General features: G+C 40.3%; 3 protein-coding genes across 5 annotated transcripts; all 3 read right to left on the bottom strand.

Moving 5' to 3' along the window:
* Window positions 1-1,981: 1,981 nt before the first annotated feature.
* klhl3 (kelch-like family member 3) lies at window positions 1,982-16,272 on the bottom strand. 2 transcript variants are annotated; one of them, XM_083891567.1, is made up of 15 exons: window positions 16,234-16,272; window positions 14,397-14,531; window positions 13,463-13,569; window positions 13,248-13,369; window positions 11,134-11,296; window positions 10,891-11,000; window positions 8,790-8,906; window positions 8,286-8,435; window positions 7,453-7,570; window positions 6,948-7,145; window positions 5,592-5,693; window positions 5,257-5,385; window positions 4,804-4,944; window positions 4,445-4,588; window positions 1,982-3,677 (listed from the first exon to the last, which is right to left on the bottom strand). In XM_083891567.1, exons 1-15 carry the CDS (start codon window positions 16,251-16,253, stop codon window positions 3,649-3,651), a joined length of 1,785 nt encoding a protein of 594 aa, XP_083747693.1. In that variant the 5' UTR covers window positions 16,254-16,272; the 3' UTR covers window positions 1,982-3,648. The 2 variants fall into 2 exon arrangements, with proteins under 2 accessions (XP_083747693.1, XP_083747692.1); XM_083891566.1 differs by having other exon boundaries at window positions 14,397-14,555; window positions 16,234-16,268.
* Window positions 16,273-18,076: 1,804 nt separating this feature from the next.
* LOC310928770 (heterogeneous nuclear ribonucleoprotein A0-like) lies at window positions 18,077-19,048 on the bottom strand (the record flags this gene model as incomplete). The annotated part of the gene is made up of 1 exon (XM_083891411.1): window positions 18,077-19,048. Exon 1 carries the CDS (start codon window positions 19,040-19,042, stop codon window positions 18,077-18,079), a length of 966 nt encoding a protein of 321 aa, XP_083747537.1. The 5' UTR covers window positions 19,043-19,048.
* A 1,399-nt stretch (window positions 19,049-20,447) lies between these two features.
* On the bottom strand, window positions 20,448-24,807 carry LOC310928547 (heterogeneous nuclear ribonucleoprotein A0-like). 2 transcript variants are annotated; one of them, XR_014592862.1, is made up of 2 exons: window positions 23,566-24,807; window positions 20,448-22,195 (listed from the first exon to the last, which is right to left on the bottom strand). XR_014592862.1 is itself a non-coding variant. In XM_083891119.1 (1 exon), exon 1 carries the CDS (start codon window positions 24,647-24,649, stop codon window positions 23,735-23,737), a length of 915 nt encoding a protein of 304 aa, XP_083747245.1. In that variant the 5' UTR covers window positions 24,650-24,807; the 3' UTR covers window positions 22,959-23,734. The 2 variants fall into 2 exon arrangements, 1 of the variants encoding a protein (XP_083747245.1); XM_083891119.1 differs by lacking the exon at window positions 20,448-22,195 and having other exon boundaries at window positions 22,959-24,807.
* Window positions 24,808-25,465: the final 658 nt, after the last annotated feature.

The following is a 25,465-nucleotide window of genomic DNA, read 5'->3' as shown; positions in this document are numbered from 1 at the left end:
CCAAAATGTTTTTTTCAAAAAATGGTCAGATTTTGCACGAAATAGTGTAGTATGACATTGAGGTCTACAACATAGTATAGTATGACGTGTTGGTCACATTTTGGGCTAAAAAGACACATTTCAAAAAATTATAAAATTTTGGACGACATAGTATAGTATGACATTTTTGTCAAGTTTTGGACCAAATTTTTTTTTCCAAAGAAATGGTCAGATTTTGCACGAAATAGTGTAGTATGAAATTTTGGGCTTAAAAAAATGTTTCAAAAAATTATCAAATTTTTGACGACATAGTATAGTATGACCTTTTTGTCAAATTTTGGACCAAAATGTTTTTTTCAAAAAATGGTCAGATTTTGGAGGAAATAGTGTAGTATGACATTGAGGTCTACAACATAGTATAGTATGACGTGTTGGTCACATTTTGGGCTAAAAAAACAAATTTCAAAAAATTATCAAATTTTGGACGACATAGTATAGTATGACATTTTTGTCAAGTTTTGGACCAAATTTTTTTTTCCAAAGAAATGGTCAGATTTTGCACGAAATAGTGTAGTATGAAATTGAGGTCGACGACATAGTATAGTATGATCTTTTGGTCACATTTTGGGCTAAAACATTTTTTTCAAAAACATAGTATAGTATGACGTTTTTGGCAAATTTTGGAGCAAAAAAATTGCCATATTCTGGATGACATTGTTAGCATGACTTTTTTGTCCAAATTTGAATGACAGTAAGATTGGGTAATTGTGCGTTGGTGACACACCAACGCACAATTATCAAATTAAGTATGACATTGAGGTCCACGACATAGTATAGTATAACCTTTTGGTCACATTTTAGGCTAAAAAAAATGTTTCAAAAAATTATCAAATTTTGGACGACATAGTATAGTATGACCTTTTTGTCAAATTTTGGACCGAAATGTTTTTTTCAAAAAATGGTCAAATTTTGGAGGAAATAGTGTAGTATGACATTGAGGTCGACGACATAGTATAGGATGATCTTTTGGTCACATTTTGGACCAAAACTTTTTTTTTCACAACATTGTCAGATTTTTGACGAAATAACGCAGTATGAGATTGAGGTCGACAACATAGTATAGTATGACATTTTTGTCAAGTTTTGGACCAACATTTTTTTTCCAAAGAAATGGTCAGATTTTGCACGAAATAGTTTAGTATGATATTGAGGTCCACGACATAGTATAGTATGACCTTTTTGTCAAATTTTGGACCAAAATGTTTTTTTCAAAAAATGGTCAGATTTTGGAGGAAATAGTGTAGTATGACATTGAGGTCGACGACATAGTATAGTATGACCTTTTGGTCACATTTTGGGCTAAAAAAAAATTTTCAAAAAATTATCACATTTTGGTTGACATAGTATAGTATGACATTTTGGTAAAATTTTGGACCAACATTTTTTTTTTCAGAAAACATTTCAGATTTTGGACGAAATAGTGTAGTATGACATTGAGGTCGACGACATGCTAAAGTAGGACTTTTTGTCACATTTTGGACGACATACTGAAGTATGACTTTTTTGTCAAATGCTTTGGGTGGTGCTCTAATAAATGTGTTAATTACATGTACGAATAAGTTGTAATATTGGATGTTAAAACCCAGAATTTGACTGTGAATTTTAATAAAATAACATTATTTAAAACAGAAACTATACTGAGGATTTTGTGCAGCAAACTACAAATCCATGATATTTTTTCAAAAACTGGAATATACTTTTTTTGGCACTGAAATCATATGAAATACAAAACATGAATCAAATGTTTGTGTGTAGAAGCACATGGCCTGTAAATTGACAAAAAAAACAACAGTATAATCTATAAAATTTTAATATACTGCTTTGTTGAGGGGCTTTGAAAATGGCAACAGGTTGTAGTTGTTTTTTATGATTTTTCTGGATGATTTAAGACAAAAGTTGGATGAGAAAAAAGAAAAATAACTCCATCAAACACCTTCAATAAAATGTATTTTCTTCACAGAATTAAAGCTATAGCACCAGTCAGTCTGCGGAATACGCTACATCTAAAATAATCCCACTGTCATCTGAACGAATGCAACATTATCGGGAGGAGAAAATGAAATAACATTAAAAAAAGAAATAACCGCTCCATCATCAACTGGAACCAAATAATAAATAGAAAATCTTAAACCTGCATTTTTTTTTTACAATATCATTTTACAGCTGAATTTCAGAAACAGTGATTTTAAAAAACAAACTTTACTGATTCTGATTATAATAACTGGCACATTATTGTTACAATCTCTGATGAAAGCGTCAACTTTAAACAAGAACAAATCTGTCAGCAGGTCAGTTTTCCAGTTCCTCTTCATTCAGAGTGAATGAATGAGTGAATGAGTAAGTCCACATCAGTCAGTGCAAGTGTTGAGTGCATCAGTAGCGTAACCACTAACAATCAGTGGTGCCTTCAAATGGAAGCCGAGTTTTCGTTGTTTTTAAGGGTGTTTAAAGGGATTTTCACGAGCTGAGGGTGAACCAACTACCTCTCATTTATTTTGCTCAATTTCTGAGTCGCTGAAGCATAAAGGCTGACGTCCATGTCTGCGAGTCCACTCTGGTCTCATAAGATATTCCCACAGGTCAAAAAAAATATCATCTAATCCCAGGTATAAATGAGGTTTTTGACACTCGGCTACTTTTACTGTTACGTCCACTTCCGTCTTATCTGTTTCACGTTGACTTTGTCGTAAACATAATACTGTTCAGTGTAAACAGTCACTTCATTTTGTGTGGGCCACTGTAGTTGACTGATGAGCTTGGGGTTAAAAGAGTTCACGTCACGTTAACTGAATTTCTTGGTCGATGATAAGTAATATATTGCAATTTTAGTCATATGTAATTGTTAATAAAACGCTTAAACACGTGTTCCCGAGTCCCGTTTGAAGGCACCGCGACTCCCGTTTGCGTTGATCCAGGTCTAGTCCGGAATCTCTGAAGCCGCAGAAATGACTTTTTCAGACTCAGAAGACGATCCCAGAACATTAAATAGGATATTAACTTTGCATATAAGATATGCTTTCAACATTCTTGAAATCAGTTTACTTGGCGCTTTTCTCAGAATCACTCTTTATATTGTAGCAACAGTTCAAAGTCTCAGAATATATATATATATATAATTTTATATATATGTAAAAAATTGGCTCACTTCCAGGATAGTCTTCCTGAAACGTAACAAACCGCGATGGGTGTGCAGTCATGTGACTGAGCTGGTGTTGCAAAGTACTCATCCCCCTCCAGTCCATCACAGGAACTTCACCTTTAACCCAGCGTCTGTGGAAGTCTTCTATCAGCTGATACAGCTGCTTATGTGCTTGGCATGTGAAAAAACAAAGAACTTCTCACTAAGACAATTTCGCTTTAACCCTGCACTCCTGCAGATATTGCTTCTTGTATCTAGTGTAGCAGAAGAGCTCTCGAGGGTCTGTAAAGGAAGTGGCTCGGGGCAACAGAATCGGGTCGTGGGCGAGCGCCATATGCCCCACCCCTCCCCCTCGTCGCGGTCCATCTGCGAGCCGAGGACTGAGACCGTGGAGTTTATCATCACAGGCGTTACTTCTCCTTTGAGTTACTGGACGCTGATGCAAAGCTGAGGCTCTGCGACGCCTGCTGTCATAACGGCTTGTCAATCACTGCAACCCCTGAAAGAGAGAGACAAGATGACTACATACTGTAGACCAGAGGTGTCAAACATGCGGTCCTCGGGCCACATGCTGCCTGTCACTGAATATCATGTCACAGTGAAAACATTGCCTGTAACCTCCTCTTCCTTCAAACACAGTGCGACATACTACATACTAAAGTATGACTTTCTTGTCAAATTTTGAACGACAAACTTAAGTATGACTTTTTAGTAAAAAATTTGGACGACATACTAAACTATGACTTTTTGATCAAAATTTGGACGACATACTTAAGTATGACTTTTTAGTAAAAAATTTGGACGACATACTAAAGTATGACTTTTTAGTCAAAGATTTGGACGACATACTAAAGTATGACTTTTTAGTAAACGATTCGGACGACATACCAAAATATGACTTTTTGGTCAAATTTTGGACGACATACTCAAGTATGAATTCCTAGTTAAAATTTGGACGACATACTAAAATATGACCTTTTGGTCAAATTTTGGACGACATACTAAAGTATGACTTTTTGATAAAAAATTTGGACGACATGCTCAAGTACAACTTCTTAGTAAAAATTTTGGACGACATACTAAAGTACGACTTCCTAGTCAAAATTTGGACGACATACTAAAATATGACCTTTTGGTCAAATTTTGGACGACATACTAAAGTATGACTACAGCCGTGTTTTTGTACTCGAAAATGCCATTGCAGAATTTATGCTTTTAAAAAAAACAAATATAAAGTGAGTTGTTTGGATGTAGCTTGAGTTGTACCTGCATAGCTTCGCCCGTTGCTCATGTTGGTGGGGATGAAACTCCACTTATCAATGGCAGGGTTGTAAAACTCTACAGAGGAGAGGTTACACGAGCCGTCGTCTCCTCCGATCACATACAGCAGTCCATTAATGGCACAAACACCTGGAGGAGAGACAGTTAACCAACATCTTTAAACATCTCCCACAAAAATCCACATAGCTTTTGGTTTTATTCATTTATTTATTATGGTTAATTTTTTTGTTGTAGGGACGGATACAAAAACATAGGCAGACACGTGACACATGCAAAGACACGATTGTGAAACTAATCCTATAATGGATTCACTGGATGATGCGAGTCAGAGGGTGTAATCTCACCTGCATTTCTCCTACACATGTTCATGTCACAGACAAGTCTCCATGTGTTGGTCTGTGGCTCGTAGACCTCGACACTCTTCCTCACTAGAGGTCCATCGTGTCCTCCTGCTGCATACAGCTGACCGCACAACACACCCACACCTGGACATGGATGAGGACATACCAGTGTGAGATGGTGAGATCAAGAAGTTGTATGTTTATGCAAATGTTTTTTTTTGTTTGTTTTTTTTAAAGAAGAAAAGAAAACATATTTTGTACAATTACAGACCACCCACCAGGTGGCACTGTTACTCAAGAAAACTCTAACTGTCACTAACTACAAAATGCTACAGTACAGTATGAATGTAAGTATCTTGTAAATGTGCTGTTGAACTAAAAAAGGGGCAGAAGCACTCACTCATAAGACCGTGTGTGTGTGTGTGTGTGTGTGTGTGTGTGTGTGTGTGTACCTACCTGCTCCACTTCGTCGTGTGCTCATGTCAGCTACGTAGCACCACTGGTCAGTGACGGGGTCGTACTCCTCCACTGTACTGAGACACTGACGGGACGCTCCATCATAGCCTCCTACTGAATACAACTTGCCTACAAACACACAAAAACACACACAGTTGAATACTTAATTTTGAGGAGTTAAGTTCAAAGAATCTTTATTGTCCCCTAGGGGTAATTACAGCCAGTAGAAACAAACATGCATGACAAAAACAACAAACAAACACACCTGATTACAACAGGTCATGTAAAAGTATAGTACATCAGGTCACACACACACACACACACTTTATTCTTACCATCAACCACGCCTACACCAACACTGCTGCGTCGGGTGTTCATGGAGGCTACGTACGTCCATTCGTTGGTTTTGTAGTTGTAGGATTCTACTGTGGACAAACCTGGATGAGACAAAACATAAAAGAGAACAAAATAAAGCACAACATGTAAATGTTGTAAATGTTAAAAATGTGTTTATGTGTGTGTGTGTAAAAGAGAAAGAGAAAGAGAAAATGTCTGCCCTGTTCCTTGTGTTTACCGTCAACACTACTCTCTCCCATGTGGAAACTCTGTCTAACTTCATCTCCACTGCCGTGCACACACACATTGCTAATGTCCATTTCATTCACTACAAAAACAATATCTAGAAATTGTTTTCCTACGACTAAAACCAGATCTTTGCACACAAGGGGAAAACAACTCACATTTCGATTTCTTTCAACTAGTAACTGAAGTGCTTAGACAGACCATACAATCAACTGTTACTTCAACCTGTAGCACCTGGAATAGTTTGAAAAGTTTTCCATCATTATTTTGTTTGTGTTGTTTTAAAGTCCCACACATTGGCCTGAAATATACAACTTGTATTTTTAACTTTGGCCTTCACATAACAGAAAGCATGCTGTCATTCTTTGTTTGCATAGTAAGCTAAAAGCTGGTTTGTCAGTCAGTGCTTTGTACAAACAGTTTTTCTTTAAGTGATTAACAAACCCTTAAGGCTTAACCCTTAGACCCAGGTCTAGTAGAAGTCACACTCGTACCACTAAGCACAAAAAATGTCCATATTATATATATATATATATATATATATATATATATATATATATACACACATATAAAATTCTATTCTATTTTCATTTAGCTGATTTTTTCACCTACACCTGACCTAATTATTGATATCTTATAAGAGTTTTCTTTTTTCAAGATTACAAGATTTTAACCCTTTAAATGCCAGGTTTTTGTCATGATGCCACCATAAATTCTAAGGAAAAAGCCCAGATTGAAAAAGCCCACATATATATATAAAAAAAAGCATGTGTATCATGCTTGCTAAAGGAAGTGCAGTTTGAATGGGTTTCAATGGCGCATTTAACGGTACGAGTGTAACACTTATTTGTACACAGCGTACTGGAAATAACAAGATTGAATAAAAATACACAATCTTGCCAAATTTCATTCCCTATGCATGAGCACAGCCAAAATGATACAAAGAATGAAAACTGTGTAAAATGTGACAACCGTCCCTAAGGCAGTGACATATTAAATTTCTGCCTCCTACATGTTACACTGTGGACTTTTATCAAAATCACATGATTAAACATGTGATATGATATGAGAAAAGTGTGTATGCGAGTGTGTGGGTGTCAGTAATTTACCTATACTTCCGTTAAAGCCGCCGACAGCGTACAGTAAATCCCCGAGCACGGCAGCTCCTAGCGTGCTGCGTCTCTCCTGCATGCTCGCCGCAGCGGTCCACCGGTCTCTGCCGCCGTCGTACACGTCCACCGTCCTCTCACGCAACGAACTGTTGAAGCCGCCGACCGCATACACACTGCCTGCCATGGACACAACACCTGGAAGAGTAGAGGGACGATGTCGCACTGTGTCAGTGACAAAAAGCTGATTCAAACATATCGAGGAGGAGGCTGTTTTGTTGCTGCGTTGGAGGATATTGAACTGCTATGGTGCTTCATCCTTAAGGTATTTTGACCAAAGCATGTCACAGACATGTTTATTAGGACACTAAGGAACTAGGTTAACTTGTAGAAATAGGGTATAATATGTCTACTTTAATATAGTTGTCCTGCATATTATTCTCTACCCTTCAGGAAGCGCTAGGTGACCCCTGGTGTAAACAAAGTGCAAAGTCATGCTCCTCACCTGCTCGGCAGCGTCTTGAAGGAAGGTCAGCGACTTGGTACCAGCGATCTTCTTGGAAGTCGTAACATTCCACACTGCGAATTGCCTTAGGAGCCTGACCGCCGACTACAGTCATCACCTGTAAAAACACACACATGCACATCAGGATACAGGTTTTTATTAAAGGATATTAAAGGTCCCATAGTATACCCTATTTCTCCTAGTTAAACTAGTTTCCTGGTGTCCTAATGAACATGTCTGTGACATGCTTTGGTCAAAATACCATAAGGATGAAGCACCACAGCAGTTCAATCAAGTAAAACTTAAAGGGACAGGAAATGACATCAGCCACAGAGGCTACTGGGAAAAGTGATCATTTGCAGGCTCTAGCAGGCACATTGTCGTCATATAACATGTATCCACTGGACAGATAAATCCTCTGAGGCTGGAAGTTTGTGTAGGACTCTGTGCTGCACTGTGGAGCCAAGAATAGAACTTTTCACGGACTTCCGGTTTTCGGATACCGTAGCCCTCGGCAGCATTCTCGCGTGTTTTACAAAGCGGAGCTCCGTGAGGCAACAATTCCAGGAATTTAGCGCATTGTGAGTTGATTTTGTATAATATGTCCCCTTCAACTGCTGCACTGTGGAGCCAAGAATAGAACTTTTCACTGACTTCAGGTCTTCGGATACCGTAGCCCTCGGCAGCATTCTCGCATGTTTTACAAAGCGGAGCTCCGTGAGGCAGCAATTCCAGGAATTTAGCGCATTGTGAGTTGATTTTGCACAATATGTCCCCTTCAACTCTGTTTACCAAAGACTAGGTGTGTAAAAGTACTGTGTGTGTTCGTTTACCTTGGGGATGCTGATGGGTGTTCTCGGTCGGGTCCGGTCTGTTTTGATGAGGTGCCGCTGGTCTGCCGGCAGCAGGTGATACTTCATTGCTTCGATAAGAAAATCTTTGCAGGTGTTGTTGTTCTTTATCAAAGCCTCTTCCTCCACGATCTGAAACAGGGAGACGTTTCATTTCTTCATCTTTTTTTTTTTTTTTGCTTAACACTACAACTGTGATAACATGAAGTGCAGTCCTAGTGGACAGGAGGGGTATAACGATGAAAACATAAACAAACACAAGACTGTTGTACAATTATCTGTATAATGTATCTATCCCTAGTAAATAAACATAAATAAATCAAATAAAAATGTGATACTGCATTAATACCTTCAGATATGGTTGTTAGTGAACCTGTAAAGCAAACAGACTACTGATAATGTCTAAAGCTAGTTACACCTTTGTGTTAGTAACATGAAGAAATGAAGAAGAATTCAGTGAAGGCAAATAATGAATGATCATTTTACCTGCACCAAGTAATCCCTGGACAACAGTGGAAGTCTGACATGCTCCATCAGTTTGGGCATAAACTCTAGACGAGCGGGTTTATCGTGTTTTATCCAAGATATCATAGCCTCAAATACCTAAGGTAACAAAGAGAGACATGAGTGAGCACACAAGAACACAGCGAATGTACATAACACACACACACTGTGTAAGCTTTAAAGAGAGTGAATTTTTAAAGTTAGTTTTCATTCCTAACTGCAAGTCATTTCCTTTGACCTAGATATGCAGTGACTCATCAACATTAGGTTTCTGGTATTTTTTGTGAACATTTTGGGATAGAACAGAGAATAGAAGAGTTGTACATTTCAGCTTAATTTTATCATCAAAGCACAGCATGATATCGGGCATGGCTGATAGGTTTGGAAAGTTGGCTTTCTGGCATTGAAAAGGTGTGAAGAGGGGGGTTTCAGACGTTGCACAACCATTTACATGTTCCAAGCACCCACAAATCCCCATGGACACGGCACTTCTCACAAGCTTGACAATCAAACCGTCTGTGTGAAATGCATCAATGCAGTAGATACTGTGCTTTCATAGTGAAATACCAGTATGGATTGCTGGTACTTCACTCCCAGCTGGATGTCAGCATTAAACAGCCCTTTCGGTCTGAAACAGGCTTTGGTGAAGACACCACACCCTGTCATGGAGCTGCTGCTTCAAATGCATTGATTTACACACATTCACACTTGATTCTTTCCTGTCGGGCTGTGGAGAAGAGGCGAATAAGGGCCCAGAGTGCGGCTCCTGTTGTGCACAAAGGCACATAGACGATGATAGATGAAGGGAAGACGATCAATATTCAACGACTCCCAGGGCCGTCTTAGGGTTTGAACGAGCTGCCTGATAAACTGAAACTGGCACCCTTCTAAAACATTTATGCAGCATTGTGTGCTACTACTGATCCAGACTCATATAAACTACTCTTAAGACTCATAGATAATGTAATATAAAGTGGCATAAGGTAGTACTGTGGGTGGGGTAACATCCCCCAGTTCTGCAGCTTCATGCTTACAACACCAAGTTGCAAATATCAATCACTTGCAACCGTTTGACACTTAGTGGACACAACCATGTCCTGGGAACAGGAAGACACACAGATGTTACCTCAGATCCTTCCTGTTGACTGTCTAACAGTGGACAATTGTCTGCAGGCCAAAGACATGTAAAACAACTATAAAGCTTCATCAAGTGCCAATATGACTGTACCAAGTCCAGATGTTTAGACTGCTGGGGGTTTCAGCCAGGTATCTACAGCCCAAGTTTCCCTCATTCATTTGAGCAGTGCCGCTGCGAGAAGACATGAAGTAGCAACGCCCGGTGAGTGAAACTGGAAGGGATTGTTTACTTTAGAAATCCTTAATATATTCATTAAAGTATCGATATCTGCCCTGGCGTATCGATTATCGTATTGCACGAGGAAGGACAACGATATATCCCCAAATCAACATTTTGACCCACCCATAGTGGGTACTGGATGAAGATAACGGTTGAATCACAGCGCTCACAGATCCACACAGAACAGCACAGATACACAAACCATTACACCCCTTCTAAGAACTTGTGTTTTATGTCTTTGTTTAAAACCAGGGATGTTCAACTCCCACGTTTCCAAACAGTCAGCGAGAGAACAAGTTGGCCCCTTTGTCACAGCTGAGCTATAAAATCCTACAGTGCAGAGGAGTTTCTCTACAGCGCTGCCAGACAGACTCTAAAGCAGAGGGTATCACACAGCCTGGCGTTGTGCTTGGTCATTTTAGGACAAAGTTCGATCTACTAAGTCCATGCTTGCCAAACTGTTGTCCCTGCATTGCCATGTGCACTGAGAGGCAGCGACAATGAGTCAGCTAAGAAAATGCAAATTTACTTGGAATATTCCTGACTGGCGCATCGACCATTAGAGGACAGCTCTCGCTTCCAAAGAAACTTGAGTGATTAGTCATTGTTTCTATTTTCCGTGCTCCAGGAAAACCCCTGATGCACACAATTCTCACATACTTCCACCTTCATGGATTTTTTTTTTCTTTTTATCAAAGTGTGTGTGTCTGCACTGTGCCATCTGACCTTTTCCTCCGTGGAGACTGTGAGTTTGTCGCTGGAGATGAGGCTGCACACTTGCTGCAGAGTAAGGCCCAGAAACTCCTCCCCCTGCACCACCTCCGTGAAATGCTGCTCTAAGAGAACACAAACATGAAGAGTTAAAATCAACCTTTTTCCTTTGTTGCTGAAATCAACTTTTACGTAACAGAGCCACCACCTCCACCAAAGATGACTCAGGGGCAGAGATGTCAGCAGCGAGAAGCTTACCAGCGTATGCGTGGGCCTGATTGAGGAGCTGTGTGCATGTGTGCAGGTCAGCAAAGGCTCTGATGCCCAGACAGTTTGTGGAGTGAAGCTGAGACTGAAGGAACTCGCAGCAGACCTGACGAACATCCATCAGCTGCAGGAGACTCGCTGCTGGCAGCAGGACCTGAAGAGAGGACATACATGATTGCTCCGTTCATACATACACTGATTCCTGGCATTAACCTGGGGTTTGGGTGATCTGATGACTGATGGTGCAGGTCCAAGTACGTCCGTCACATAATGATTCATCTTTGGGTTATTTTCTCTATTGATCTATTGATCAATTTGTTGTTTGGTCCATATAGAGTTTTTAAAAAGTTGGTTGATGTTTCCCAAACCTCCCATGGCCAAGAGAAAAGGAATTGGGCTCGTAACTGGGTTGCCGGTTCACATCACAGGACGGGACAAGGGCTGACGTGTCCCTGAGCAAGGCATCCAATCCCTATTGCTCCCTGGCTACAGCTAAGGCTTGTGTGTGTTCACTACTGGTGTGTAAAAAGGATGCTGCTGGTGTGTGTGTGCAAAATTAAGTAATTCTAAAGTAAATTAAATGAGAAAATAGCCTAATATGTATATAACATGCAATAAATGATCATGTCCATTATAGACTGATCCGTAGATTATTTCCTGGATTAACCATTAACTAGTCGTTTTTGGTCCATAAAATAATAGAAAATGGCAAAAAAAAAAAAAAAAGAAGGTACATTTCCTAAACTTCAACTTGATGGTTTTCTCAAAGGTTACTGTTTGATATCTTTTCCCTTTTTTGTTTGATTGAAAAGATGCAAAACCAAAAACATATGGTTATAAAAAAGCAACACTCAAACTGACCACTGTTGATTTATTTAATAACTGATTGATCTATGAATCGCTACAGCTGTTCCCCAGCACACTTGAAAGGTATGGTATAAATGTTGCTAAATTGGTGAAACTGTTCACTCACTGAGCACATACAGGATGTGGCCAATCTTTACTCTAACAATATCTTCTACCATACTATACATTCAACTCTGCACAATTGTTTGCTGCTCATTCTTGGTTGTTTTGTTACCTGGTGCATTATCAGCATGGAAGAATAAACGCTCTATGGGTATTAATGATACAGTCAAGTGGTCAGTGAGTGTATGTTGTACAGTGAAAACAGTCTGAAGAATGTATGATTACTGAATACGAGCCTCTAGTCAAAACATGCACATCACATGTATGTAAGTGAACCAATCAGGCAGGCACACAGCTAACAGTGGGAGGATTTCCTGTCTCTCTCCATGCACACTTCCTGTGCTAATAATCGGAGGAAGTATCCAGACTGCAGCTCGATCCTGGTGCATTTACTCAACCCTGCAGGAGAGCCATGCAGTTTCCTCGAGTTAATGCCGCAAACTCATAAACAAGTCCAGTGAGTTATCAGCAAAGCACGACTCATAACCTTTACCAGCTTTTACATCCCGTGTAGTAAACATCTGCTCCTTCAGGCAGGTTCATTCTGGCTTTTCTGAACTTTTACTGAAAAACCAAAACATTACAGTGGTCAGGACTTCAAAGAGGACGACCCTGGTGACAAGCAAAACACTATAAAAAAACTATAAAATCAGAGTAAAACCACGCTCACACTGTGTCCCGTTTATCTAAACATCCATTATACCCCAACAATCCCAACATGTATGACTTCTAAATAAGTTGTGCAGCAAAACAGGTTTAAAATTTATGGTAATTACTGTGACTACAACTATAACTACTCTACTTATTCTGCTGCACAACTTAACAAGAAATTTTTAGATTCATAGAACCCTCACACAATTTCTGTGAGCATGTTTCTTAGAGTTCCAGTTCCAACTAAAACACTGCTCATACCAGCTAGCAAAAACAACGGTCCGCCCAGAAAAAGGTCAAGACAACAGCAGCAAGACGTTTCCTCGTCGACAACAAGGACATTTAACTGTGCGCTGCCTCTAAAAACTTTAAAAACAAGGTAAACGCAGCCATAACAGTGAAATAAAAACAGGAAAACCTTTTCACTGACTCGCACTCCCTTCCCTCCATGTGTACACTCTTTGTAAACACAAACAAACACACACCTGGACGTTGTCCTCCGTGACTTCGATCTCAGCGGTGTAGATGTAATCGACCAGTTTTCTCAGCGTCTGTCCGTCAACCGCTCTGATCTCTACCTTATGGGCCTTGCTCTCACTCATATCGCCTGCATACAGAGAAACACACAGTCAAGCACACGCAGCACTTTCGACAACAATATCAAGCAGACAGCAGTTTGTGTGTGTGTGTGTGTGTTCACCTGTGAACATGGCACAAAAATAGGGGCTGCAGGAGGCCAAGACCACCCTGTGAGCCGGCACTTCAACGCTCCCTGCGAGCAGCTGGACATCGCACAGCATCTGTTTACTGAAGGGTGGAGTGGAAAGAAAGAAAACTTTTACTTTTCCCACATAGCATTTCTTTACAGCTGTGCCAGAATGTGGATTTAAATCTAAACATGCATACAGAAGCAAGGAAAAGGGCACTTGGTCAACTTAGAGCATCCAGTTAACCTCTGCATGCATCCATTCACTCACAAATTCATACAGCGCGTCTATGTGCAGGATATTTTCTATCAAACATCTTTCATACCAATTGCTGTGAGCAACGTGGAGTTAAGTGTCTTGCCCAAGGACACACGGGCAATCCCAGTATCACTATCTTGCAAGACGAGTATACCATTTTCATCTCAACTTGCTTGGCTTTAGGACACTAACAAGCACCATAATGTAAAGTAATGTTTAGTTTTGTAATGCATCAATAAAATAGATTTCTTTACTGATCAATCTATGGAATAAAACCTAAACATAGAACAGTGAATCAAGAGAATTTTTGAAAATCCAGTACATGGTAGATTTTTTTTTTCTCAGTATTTCAGGAGAAAGCAGTAGCAAACTCTTCTTAAATAAGATTTCAGCTCATGGTACAGTTGTGTATTAGTACAATCTGGTCACTGGGAGAAGAACTCGAACCTGATATTTATCACTGAGTGGCTACACAAAGCTGAAAAGGTTTCTATTGAACTGAAACATTTTAATGAATCACTTCAGGTATGAGAACTATAATGCTGCACTGTCGTTGTCAGACAAACCCACAGATAACGCTGCATGTTGAAAACTACTGGCGTAAAAGACATGAACATGCTGGCTTCAACTTCATCTGTAGGGGGGAAAAACTGACTCTCAGTAACACACCTCCTCAGTTCATTCATCAGCTGGAAAGCTTTCCTCATATGCGTCTGGTTGAAGGTGTGCATCCCTCCATTCACCATGTCCTCTTCCGAGTCCGTGGTGCAGTTTGGACGTGGTGAGGCCGGTGTGGACACCAGACTGGTAAGACATGAGAGGCAGTGTCTGCATCAATGGAAAATAGATGGGGACCCAACAGTTAGGCAAGACCGTCTACTGGTTAATCTATTGGATTATAAAAAGAGGCTTTATATCCGATTAAATACCTCGTAGATTGGCATACAAAGCTTGAGTAAAAACACAATAACTAAATCTAATTTAATTAAGTAGTTTCACTGTTGTCCATCCATGTTGTGCCGACAGAAAAGACTTTTGTCCAAGTACCTGACACTTGTCTGAACACTTATTTTTGCTTTTTCTAAACATTTGAACACCATTTGACCCATACAATCTCCTTTAATAATCCTCACTTCTTCAACGTGATCTGCTTTGGTTGCCATGGAAGTCAGATGTAGCCGTAGAGCCTAAATGTATAAGGATTTTGTGAATTATTTTAATTCACAAAATGACAAATTGACATTTTTCACTTCAGGCGTTACGATAGACGCAACTGAACTACTATCTACATATATTGGTCCATCTTTATCTAATCCCCTGGAGGTAAACACTTTTATATACTTCAGTATTACAATTAATCAATGAGTAACTGATGTTGATAGTCGAATGGTTTGTTTGAGTGCCTTCTTGAAACAGTATTTTCTGGTTTCTTAACATTTTCTGACACTTTGTGGACCAAAGAACTAATTGATACATTAAAAAAATGAACAGATTAAGCGATTAGGAAAATAATAATTACTTGCTGGCCTATTTGAAAGTTTTACTCTAGCAATCTAGCAAGCTTTTACATTGTTGTGCTTGTACATGTAGGGATTATGTAGAGAAACAGTGTGGATCTCTGTCAGTGTTGTGAACCTCTGAAAATGATATGATAATATCAATGAAATGACAATATTGTATAATGTCAAGTCCCTATTCACCACCAATATCTACTAATATCTTATTTTGGGCCATAACCTACATTATCAGACAGTTTTCATCATTTCAAAACATCAAGTCAGTGGTGGAGGTAACAATCACCCCATGTTCTAATTATTATGTGTTCCACGCTGAGCTCAGAGCAGGTGTCACTAATCTACGCTTACTTTCATCGTAGTGTTTGTTTGACTGGCTCCACTATACGCTATCTGTACTTTCATAATAAATACGATTATTATGAGATTATTATGAGAACAGAACAACAAAAGACCGGTGGGAACGTTGTGTAGAACCAGCAGCGAGGACAAAACAAGGGAACGAAGGGTGTGAACGAAATAACAGCAAAACAGGTCTCAGAGAGTGGCTTTCTTTGTGTCAAGTAAGCAAATAAATAAACGGAGTTCGGTAGAAAAATGTGTTTGTTTTGAGTTTGCGGTGTCAGGTTAGCTCCCTCTTAGCGTTGCTAATTTTAATATATACATGATAGCATTCCATTAACTAACACTATTCGCTACTCATATAGAGGTCATAACGTCATGTGGACACGGTTAAATGTCTGTAAGATGCGACTCCAATGGATGTCCCCCACATTTACATTTGGAGTCCGGATTTCAGCAGCCCACCGATGCTAGCTAACCTACCAAAGCTAATTGGTCAACAAGGCTAGTTTGAGTTCGAGGGTCGGGGGGGAAAAGTGTTCTTGTCACTGTCGTGGTGGGTTTATTGTCAGTGGGCCATGTGCCTAAACTGTTATCCAAGCGAATTAAAGCATTAAAATAAAAATAAACAATCCACCGATTCAACTCACCCTAACGACACACCGTCCATCCTCCTCCTCCCAGAGCCACAGAGCACAGCAGGCATGAGCGCTGGCTGCACCAAGATCCTCTACTACCGGGATGATGAATCACTCCGACAAAAAAAAAAGATGGTCCACACACACATACGCAGTTTATTACGCTGGAGGCTGGTCTCTACGTAGGAGTTACTATTATAATAACAACAACAACAACAACGACGTTGTTGCTTTTTGAATTGACAGAAGTCTGTTAAAATAATTATGATGACAACAATATTAATAAGGATTTAACACACGTGGAGCGACGGTTCACCTCAGTGTTCATTTTAAAAACTATATACCCCTATATATATATATATATATATATATATATATATATATATATATATATATATATATATATATATATATATATATATATATATATATATATATATATATATATGCATTTTCTTTTTTAATCAATGACATTTTTCCTGAAACAAAAATAGTGAAAGTATATAAATTATCATATAAAAATTATGGTTTAATCCGTCAACCTAACAGTCTAAAATAAATGCACATCAGAGTGTCACTCATGCCACCTAGTGTTTACCTAATAAAGTGCTTGTAGGGAGTATAGATAGTGATGACATTCCGCATTATTCTTTGTGTGATCCAGAATAGGGCCGTCTCACATTAACTTATCACAATCTTATTTGTTTTGTTAATAGCGATCAAAGTTATTTGTAGAGGGCCAACAGTCCCTGATTGAAGTTGTGTATACGGGAAACGCAACTAAGGCATGTATTGTAAAGTTGTCTCCTAAAACATGAGTGTAGGTGCAACCATGCAATCAATGCTTTGTTGCATGCAGGACATGACTACTCAAATTTCACTCATTCGGACCAGAGTGGATTAAATCTGTTATCAAAAAGCACCTTTAATGAATAAGAAGCCAATTTAATTCTTCCAAAATTACATTTTGCTCATTGAAAACCACCATATCAATTATTTCCCCAGGCTACAATTACAGGAAGAGAGCTGATCATCTTTGGCAGGACAAAATGGCCGATGAACATGAAAGGCCGGCAATTTGCAGGCAACACTCCCCCCTCGTGGTCAATTTCTGAACTACATTCACAAGCTCACACATGGGGACTGCAATGCAATTCCACTGGACACGAATTAAAACGGCAAGATTAGATAGCTTTTCAAAACATTAAAAACTTTAATAAAAGCAGAATACAACATAGGGGCAAACTGAACACATGGATTTTCAGAACAGTTTTAATTTAAACAAAAGCCTGTAGGCCTAAGTGGGACGGGAGAGGCGGAAAAAAAGGTAAATTTACAATCAACAAATGAGCACGAGACATTTCCCCCCCTCAAAAGAATACTTAGTCACAAGTGTTTTAAGATCAAGAAACTCAAGCAACTGAGTCCCATGCTGCCCGACACTGCCACCAACTCCACTTAAAACCCTGAGTTCATGATGCAAAAGTAACACATGGCTGGTTTGCAAGACAGACAAACTCAAATCTGAGTCGAGAAGCAGTGACTGACATTGGTTTCGTTTTTACAAATGCTTCAAAAAACAAGAACTCCCCCCGCCAAAAAAACAAAAACATAACACATGTACAATTTAAATTGTAGTAGTAAAGTCCATTACGTGTGGAATAAGAGGACATATGGGTTCCGGGTGGAGGTGGATGGGGCCAGGATCCCATTCATCCTGTGTGGGTGATGGGCACAGTCTCTTAATTGAACAGCACAGACCCTTCACCCCCACCTGGGACTGTGTTACGTGTGTAAATTCAAGTTTGTTGTAATCAGAATTTCCCTATGAACATTTCTAAATGGAGGGAGATAATTAATAACCCCCGCCAAATCCTCCTCCTCCTCCACCGCCGCCGCCTCCTCCGCCTCCTCCTCCTCTGCCGTAGCCACCACCGCCTCCTCCTCTGTTGTAAGGAGCACCGCTCCGGTAGGAGTAGTTGCCCCCTTTCATTGGACCATAATTGGCGTGCTGCTGTCCATAGCCTTCCCCAAAGTCACCATTATTGTACCCGCCACCCATTTGGTTGTCGTACTCCTCGTAGCCCTCGTAACCGCCCCCGTAGCCTCCACCTCCGCCGTTGTATCCCCCGCCATAACCGCCGCCGTAGCCGTAGCCACCTCCGTAGTTACCCCCGCCGCCGCCGCCGTAGCCTCCTCTGTAGCCACCGCCGCCTCCTCCCCTTCCGCCGCCATTGTTCTGCATCCCTCTCCCGCGTCCTCTTCCTCCCCGGCCGCCACCGGTGGACAGCTCCTGCTTGGTCAGAGCCTTCTTCACCTCCACCTGCTCGCCCTCGATGTTGTGGAATTTAGCCACCACCGCCTTGGTGGCGGAGTCGGTATCCTCGAAGAAGACAAAGCCGAACCCCCTCTTCCTGCCGGTTTGCTTGTCGGAGATGATCTCGACCTTCTCCACCACGCCGAACCGGGAGAAGTAGTCGCTCAGGTTGTTCGGCTCCATGTGGTCTTTCACACCGCCGACGAAAATCTTCTTAACGTTGGCGAGGACCTCTGGCTTGTTGGCGTCCTCCCGGGCTACGGCCCACTTCAATTCCACGTTGTTGCCGTCGATAACATGTGGCTTAACCGCCATTGCTGCGTCGGCTTCGTCCGACGTCGTGTAGGTGATGAAACCGAAGCAACGAGAGCGCCCGAGTTGTTGATTCATTACCACGACGCAGTCGGTGAGCGTCCCGAAATGCTCGAAGTAGCTGCGGAGGCCATCTCCCGTGGTCTCCACGTTCAGTCCCCCGACAAAGAGCTTGCAAAGTTGGGCCGACATGACTGAATCTTTGCTGTGGATGGAGGGGGACAAAGTAGACCGTCCCTCCTCTTCTTCTTCAATGGACGACGTCGAGGCGTTCCGTGTGACTCACGCGCCGACGTAATACGTAGCACGCGTTGATTGGTCGCCTTGAAAAAAACTCAACACCCACATTGGCTGGAGAGCGATACTCGCCGCTGCCGCCTTCAAGTACAATCGGAAATACCAATTCCTTTGCTCGAGGCGCGGATTTCAACAATTGAAAGCGTTGTTCTTAGATTATAGCGAGTATATCAAATACATTACTACTTTGAACAAAAAATTATACATTTTAGCACAATTTGTCTCATGTAGTATAATAAGTACGAATTATCTCCCTTAGCTTAGCACCGCACAACCGACACAAAACAAAGAGCAACAGATATACTATTTTAATTATTTAGCACAATTACAATGGGCTATTTCACACCAAACTGTTATCCAAAATTAATACGTTATTTACGTAAGCACAACTTCTTTGCTAATGACAAGTGTATTTTGCACACATAATGTGCTGTCCCACAGCTTTAGATAAAGTGGAACTTTAAGCAAAAATATCAACAAAGCACATTAGTTTTAAAGTCTTTGATGAATAACGTTGACCAGAGTGGTTGATTAGTAAGGGGGGAACCCTTACTTAAAACATAGTAATTCCTCAGTGTGGTATGTTTTAACTGTAGTTAAATTATATAATTTCAGAGCAAATTAATTGTGACAATTAGAATTTGTCAAGTTTAGGTAGACAGACCTGAGTCTTTTGACCATGGGTGAAACTCTCCTCTCTCATAAGGTACAGTGGTTGACATTGGTATACCAGTGCTAGTATGTGTACGTTATTATCACCTGTAATGTTGTATAGAATCATCAAAGAAAAACTGATCATTAAACCAGGTCAACAGGTTGTGTATAAAAAAATCGACTTTGCATGTTATGAGGAAGTTCATGTATTGCGCTCTGGTAACAGTTGTATTAACGGTGTCAATCGGGAGGACCATTTCAAAGTTGCCACACTGGTTGCTACACAGGGATAAACAGAAACCAGACCTAAGAGTGAACAGAGACAACCATCCTTGGTCTCACTCCAAGTAAGAATTGCATTGTCATAGACCGTTCAAGATTCTTGCCTGTACAAGCACAAAAATCTAAAGCACCATTGGACACGTTTCAGTAACCCAAAGCACAAACACAATTAGATTGATAAACGTGGTCCTCACAAACCTCTTAAACATAATTAAACTAATAAATCAACCTTATTGTGACCCCTTTGTGATGACAGTGATCAAGGGATACATGCCATCAAACAATGATCAAAGAAAGAACATAATGTGACACGATCGCTTTGTATATAAAATATATAGATTTATTGTGAAGTCATTGGAAAAAAAAGAAAGCACAGCCAAGATAACAGATTCTTCCTTCCCTACTGGATCACCAGAAACATCATTGTCCTATAAAAAAATAAACGTGACACAAAAACATAACATACACTCGATTGTCATGTAAATAAAGCCATTTTTTAAAAATCAGACATTGTAGCAAGGTGGTTAAGACAATTTAATAAAAACTGCAGCAGATGCAACATCTGATCTGTAGTCTCTTGAATTTTGGATTGAAAACTATGTAAACTTTAAGGAAATCATAGTTTTCCATCACCACTTTGAGTGGTCTGTGAAGCACAGAAACAACCATTTCACATCATGGTCTTAATGAGAGCCTGTTCTGTTCTGCATTATCTTTTTGCATTTAAAAGGACATGTAAACTTGTTAATAAACTTTTGTATGGCTTTTAATCTATCAAGATTAATCTTTAGATTCTTCAATTCTCTGCATCCAGACAACCATGGTAACTGGAAAAGGTGCCAAACCACATCCTCTGGAGTTATTCTCCAGTTAGGGTAATGTGATATTTTCAAGCATTAAGATTTATTAAATGTACTGCAAGAATGCAACAGATACCAATTTTATTTATTTTTAGCAATTTGTGCGTTTTATTGATGTTCTGGTTTTATTGTAAGATTTCTTGCTCCATACAATTAAATCAGAGATTTGGAGAACATTTTATGGTCCAAGCTGGAGCTGAAACAATCGATACCAAATCAGTTGTCCACCATTTTGATAATCGATGAACCGAGTTGAAGCTTTTCATTTCCTAGGTTTGAACGTTTAATGAAGGAATCATTAAAACCTTATCATTTTCATTTCCAAGTTTGACAAACTGATCAACGTTTTAACATTTAATGGACCAGATGTTTATCGAGAAAATTGTTAACAGAGCTAGTTCAAACTACTTTTTTTTAGGTTACTACTTAGATTAACCATTTATGGAAACTATTAGTGGCAGCCCTGCAGTATTGTAAGTAATTAAGACACTGGATTATACAACTTATGGCAGGGAGCACAGGTTTCTCCATCACTGTTCTTTTAAGAAACTAGTCTGCAGCCATGTTACCTCAAAGCTGTTGTACAACTATTTTCAACCACATACACAACAGCCAATGTATCAATACAAAACAGACCTTTCAAAAGAAGTGTCACACAATCAGGTATAACTTTATTTTAAGTTTTTCATAAAAATAAGAGTACATCTGTATTTGACTGTAGTCACTCGTTCAGAAGATTAAAACTTTCTTTAAAGCACAAGGCAATTTTAAACATTAAAAACTTCAATGCTCAAAAGCAAACCTCTGGGAAATCAGTTCAGCCGATTTGATAAATCAGACTTCACAAGACGACTGTATGCTCATAATTTTATTTATAATTAGCCTGTTTGGGCCAGTAAAAACAGAAGTAAAACATTCTCACTCAATATCCAAATGTGGATGCCATCGCCTTAACTTCCAGGGCCAGGGTCACTTTTTGTTCAAACATTGAGCAACCAGACCAATTTTGTGGGTCTGTGAGATGACTCGCTGCACTAGAGCATTGTTCCATAAAAATACCATTGTTAAAAAAAATGATTCTTAAAAAAAGATTAAAACCTGTACACAATCAAACTTGTTATGACCACAGTGGAATCCCATGTGAAACTTCACCTGTGGGAGAAGACACAAGATCGTGGTCCACGCCAGCGATGAGACACGCACCCCGACAGTTTTCAGGGTAATGTCCTCGTGTCCAGGTTACCATAGCAACCTGGAGGAGATGGGAGAGAGACACAATGAGAAACTGAACAGAGAATGTTTTCTGGAAGAGACTAATTTACTTGCTCCATTATCTTATCCAATAGTGGAACAAAATGCGAGTCTCCTTCCACCCACTTTGTTAATTTAAGGTCAAATTATTAACCCCCCTTTGTTGTCACTTTAAAATTAGCTATATAAAATATTTTAAGTACATTTGTGAAAAGATAAAATAATGGCACAGTTGTGCACCATTTAGAAGAAATAAATACCTTACATGGCTGACCAACACAGAGTAAAGACAGGTTGATTTACATACCTATTTTGCTGGATGTGGATATCCTAAAGAGATATTTCAGACTTCTATCACAATCGACCCCAGGTAATCAACAGGGTCCTGATGTATCCTACAAACAAACTGCTACGGCTATTTTGGCTGGGATAGCCTACAGGAATACGAGTAAGAACACCTAAATGTAGGAATAATCAAAGATAAATATCAGAGCCCCCACGTCCACAAATAAATATGTATTCAGAGAGAAAATATAAAAGATAAGTTAGCAAGAAATAAACACAATATAAAGAAAATAGGTCAAACCCTACAAAGCCTACATGCATTGGCTGTGGGTAGACTACAACCATTAATTTCACCCACCTGAGAGTAAGGGGATAAACTGTGGTAAAGGTGCCGTGTAACTAAAGATCATGATGAGGCCGTCTATAAAAACCTGTGGATGAACTTGAGGGAAGCCTGGTTAAATAAGTAAAATAACTAATCTAAGTGGTATAACGTTTTATTTAAAATGAACATACATAAAGCATATCAAAGTGTTTTTAACAGTAGGTTTGTTCTCCAGACATGAAAGTATACAATATACAATATATTGCTACAAGTAGACGGGAAAAAATGAACAATATTTTGAATCTAGTACTATGCGGTTGAGTTTGAATACAACACGGGGAAGGAAACAAGGAAACTGGATCCTGCAGTATCACGTTCCCGCCTTTGCTGAATGACCCAAGTAAGTAATTATACAGGTAGATGAGTAGTAGAACAGCTGAAATCCAAAAATCACATTAACATGCTTTCTTATCCTCATACAATGAAAAACACACCTACTCCAGAAAAAACAGAAAACTATTCTAATGGCTTAAAAGGTAAATATTAAGAAAATCATAAACAATCCTACATCGAAACTTGTCAAAATGAAGAAAAAAACGAAGTGAACGCAAATAAAAAAATAATCAAATCTAAACGACAGCCACACGCCGCAACGTGGGTACATAAAAGGGGCCATTTTGTGTTCTATTCTTCGTGTCCTAGTTGAACGGCAACAGCCGCTGCTCGTTATTAACAGGTTCTCTGGGAAGTGACCTTCCTACCTGTTTGGGTTTTTGAGGTTAGTGGGGGTTCTTTGTGTCCTGATCTCTGCCATGGTTGGGTTTCACGGCAGACGCCCCGTAACTGATTTTGAATTTGGCGTTCGAATCCAGGTTGGGGGTTTGTGTAGTGGCTGGGGGGGATGGGTGGTTTTCCGTTGAGAAGTGTCATCTAGTAGCCGCCGCCGCCATAACCCCCCCTCGGGTACCCACTGCCGCCGCCGCCTCTGCTGTATGGAGCAGCGCTCCTCTGGTGGCCGCCGCCGAAGGGGCCTCCCTTCATGGGACCATAGCCGGATGAATGCTGGCCATAACCGCTTCCAAACTCGTTGTAGCCGTTTCCACCACCGTATCCACTTCCCTGGTCTCCATAGCCGCCCCCATATCCGCCGTATCCTCCGTATCCGCCACCACCGCCGCCGCAGTTGTAGCCTCCGCCATTTCCGTAGTTGTAGTTTCCGCCATACTCCCTGCCGCCGTAGCCATTTTGATTTCCTCTCATGCCTCTACCCGGCCGGCCGCCCATCGACATGCCGCCTCTGCCTGAGGCCTGCATCTCCTGCTTGGAGAGGGCTTTCTTTACCTCAACTTTGTGTCCCATGATGTTATGGAATTTCACTACAACGGCTTTGTCGGCGGCGTCGTGCTCGGCGAAGTAGACAAAGCCGAAGCCTCGTTTCTTCCCGGTGTCCTTCTCCGAGATGACTTCGGCCTTCTCGATTTCACCATACTGGCTGAAATGATTGATTAGGTGCTCCTCCTCGATCTCGTCTTTCAGGCCGCCGATGAAGACTTTCTTCACCTTGGCGAGGGCCTCCGGTTTGTTCGCGTCTTCTCTCGCCACGGCGCGCTTCAGCTCGACCGCGTTGCCGTCGACGGTGTGCGGCCTGGCCTTCATGGCTTCGTCAGCCTCCTCCGACGTGGAGTAGGTCACAAAGCCGAAGCATCGGGACCGCTGCAGCTGCTTGTTCACGACGACGACGCAGTCGGTGATAGTACCGTACTTCTCGAAATGCTTGCGCAGGCCATCGCTGTCGGTGTCCACGTTGAGTCCACCGACGAAAAGTTTGCAAAGCTGGTCGCTCATGTTGAAACAATGACACGCTGTAATACTAGGCGAGACTTAACTGGAGCGTGAGTAAATCTCAAAATGGTGGCCGAGTAAAGAACGCAGCTGTTTTTATACCGGAGATGAAGCTCAACAGTGATACCACCTCTTCCGGTGCGCTACTGTCTCTCTTCCTCCACCCCCTCTCACATCCGAATCAAAGGAATCAAACGCTATCATGGTTTCTTTTGAGTTATCAAACAACACTAAAGGCATTTATTCTTAAAAAAAATAGTTTCTGTTGCCTTTCATTTAATTCCAATCAATGAGACAAATGCGATAAAGACGTTAGAACTGTAGAACTGCATTATTATCTTCAAACGGTAGAGGGCAAAGCAACCTCGAAGTATACAGTCTGCCGGAAATTGTTATTATTAGAAGAAGAAACGTCGTGCTTTTGCAAAAGTATTCTTAAAAATGTTTTCCACGAAAGAGATGATGATATTGACAGTTCTAAAATGTAACCTTTATTAGCTTTCATCGTCCCTCTCTCAATTCAATTCCAATTTAAGTAAAATTGCAGAAATAGTTTTTTTTTTAATAACTTAAAATTATTTTAAAAATACGGGTTAAGATACTACACAAATAAATAATTGTGTAATAACAGACTGACTCACAACCACTAAAATGAAATGATAAACCATCTTTGAATAATGTGTTTACAGAATTCCGACATGAAGAGCGTTGCAGCAGTGGTCTAGTTTGATATAGTTTACTTAAATGTTTTATAATGAGAAAATATAGGTATAAAAACTTAATAATGAAGATTTGTTGACATACAATTAAATGACAAAT

The sequence above is a fragment of the Microchirus variegatus genome (genome assembly GCF_963457635.1).
Source record: "Microchirus variegatus genome assembly, chromosome: 6".
Classification (NCBI taxonomy): Eukaryota; Metazoa; Chordata; class Actinopteri; order Pleuronectiformes; family Soleidae; genus Microchirus; species Microchirus variegatus.
Note: the sequence above shows the minus strand (reverse complement) of the source record. Positions and strands in the feature narration are given on the sequence as shown.